The following is a 540-nucleotide window of genomic DNA, read 5'->3' as shown; positions in this document are numbered from 1 at the left end:
TTTGATGTCTCCTTTGATTTTTGGCACTTTGATGTCCACATCACCTTCAACTTTAGGTCCTTTTAGACTCAAGTCAACATCTGGGCTCTCTACTTTAGGGCCTTTGATGTTCATTGATGGCATTTTGAATTTCGGCATTTCAATTCCACCCTTTGGCCCTTTAATTTCAACATCAGGAGATTTGATGTCAATGTCTGGTGCTTTGATGTCTCCTTTTATTTTTTGAGCATTGATATCCACATCACCTTTGAGTTTTGGGCCTTTCAAATTGAAGTCCACATCTGGCATGGAGATTTTTGGTCCAGAAATGGATGGCATGTTGAATTTGGTTCCTTTCAGTTTTGCATTTGGTCCCTCAATGTCGACATCTGGACCTTTAATATCAACTTCAGGTGCTTTGACATCAATATCTGCTTTTGGAAGGTCAATGTCAACATCTGGGCCTTCTACCTTTGGACCTTTCATTCCAAATGATGGCATCTTGAATTTAGGCATTTTAAATCCTCCTTTGTGGCCCTCAATGTCAATATCTGGACCTTC

At 40.0% G+C, this 540-nt stretch overlaps 1 protein-coding gene across 1 annotated transcript; it reads right to left on the bottom strand.

Moving 5' to 3' along the window:
- Positions 1 to 3: 3 nt before the first annotated feature.
- On the bottom strand, positions 4 to 536 carry LOC106512358 (neuroblast differentiation-associated protein AHNAK; the record flags this gene model as incomplete). Its single annotated transcript, XM_014000994.1, has 1 exon — positions 4 to 536. A coding segment is annotated over one exon (533 nt), but the record flags the coding sequence as incomplete, so codon positions are not given.
- Positions 537 to 540: the final 4 nt, after the last annotated feature.

Source organism: Austrofundulus limnaeus, unplaced genomic scaffold (assembly GCF_001266775.1).
Source record: "Austrofundulus limnaeus strain Quisiro unplaced genomic scaffold, Austrofundulus_limnaeus-1.0 Scaffold6010, whole genome shotgun sequence".
In the NCBI taxonomy this organism is placed as follows: Eukaryota; Metazoa; Chordata; class Actinopteri; order Cyprinodontiformes; family Rivulidae; genus Austrofundulus; species Austrofundulus limnaeus.
The sequence above is the reverse complement of the archived record's forward strand: the minus strand, read 5'-3'. Positions and strand labels throughout refer to the sequence as shown.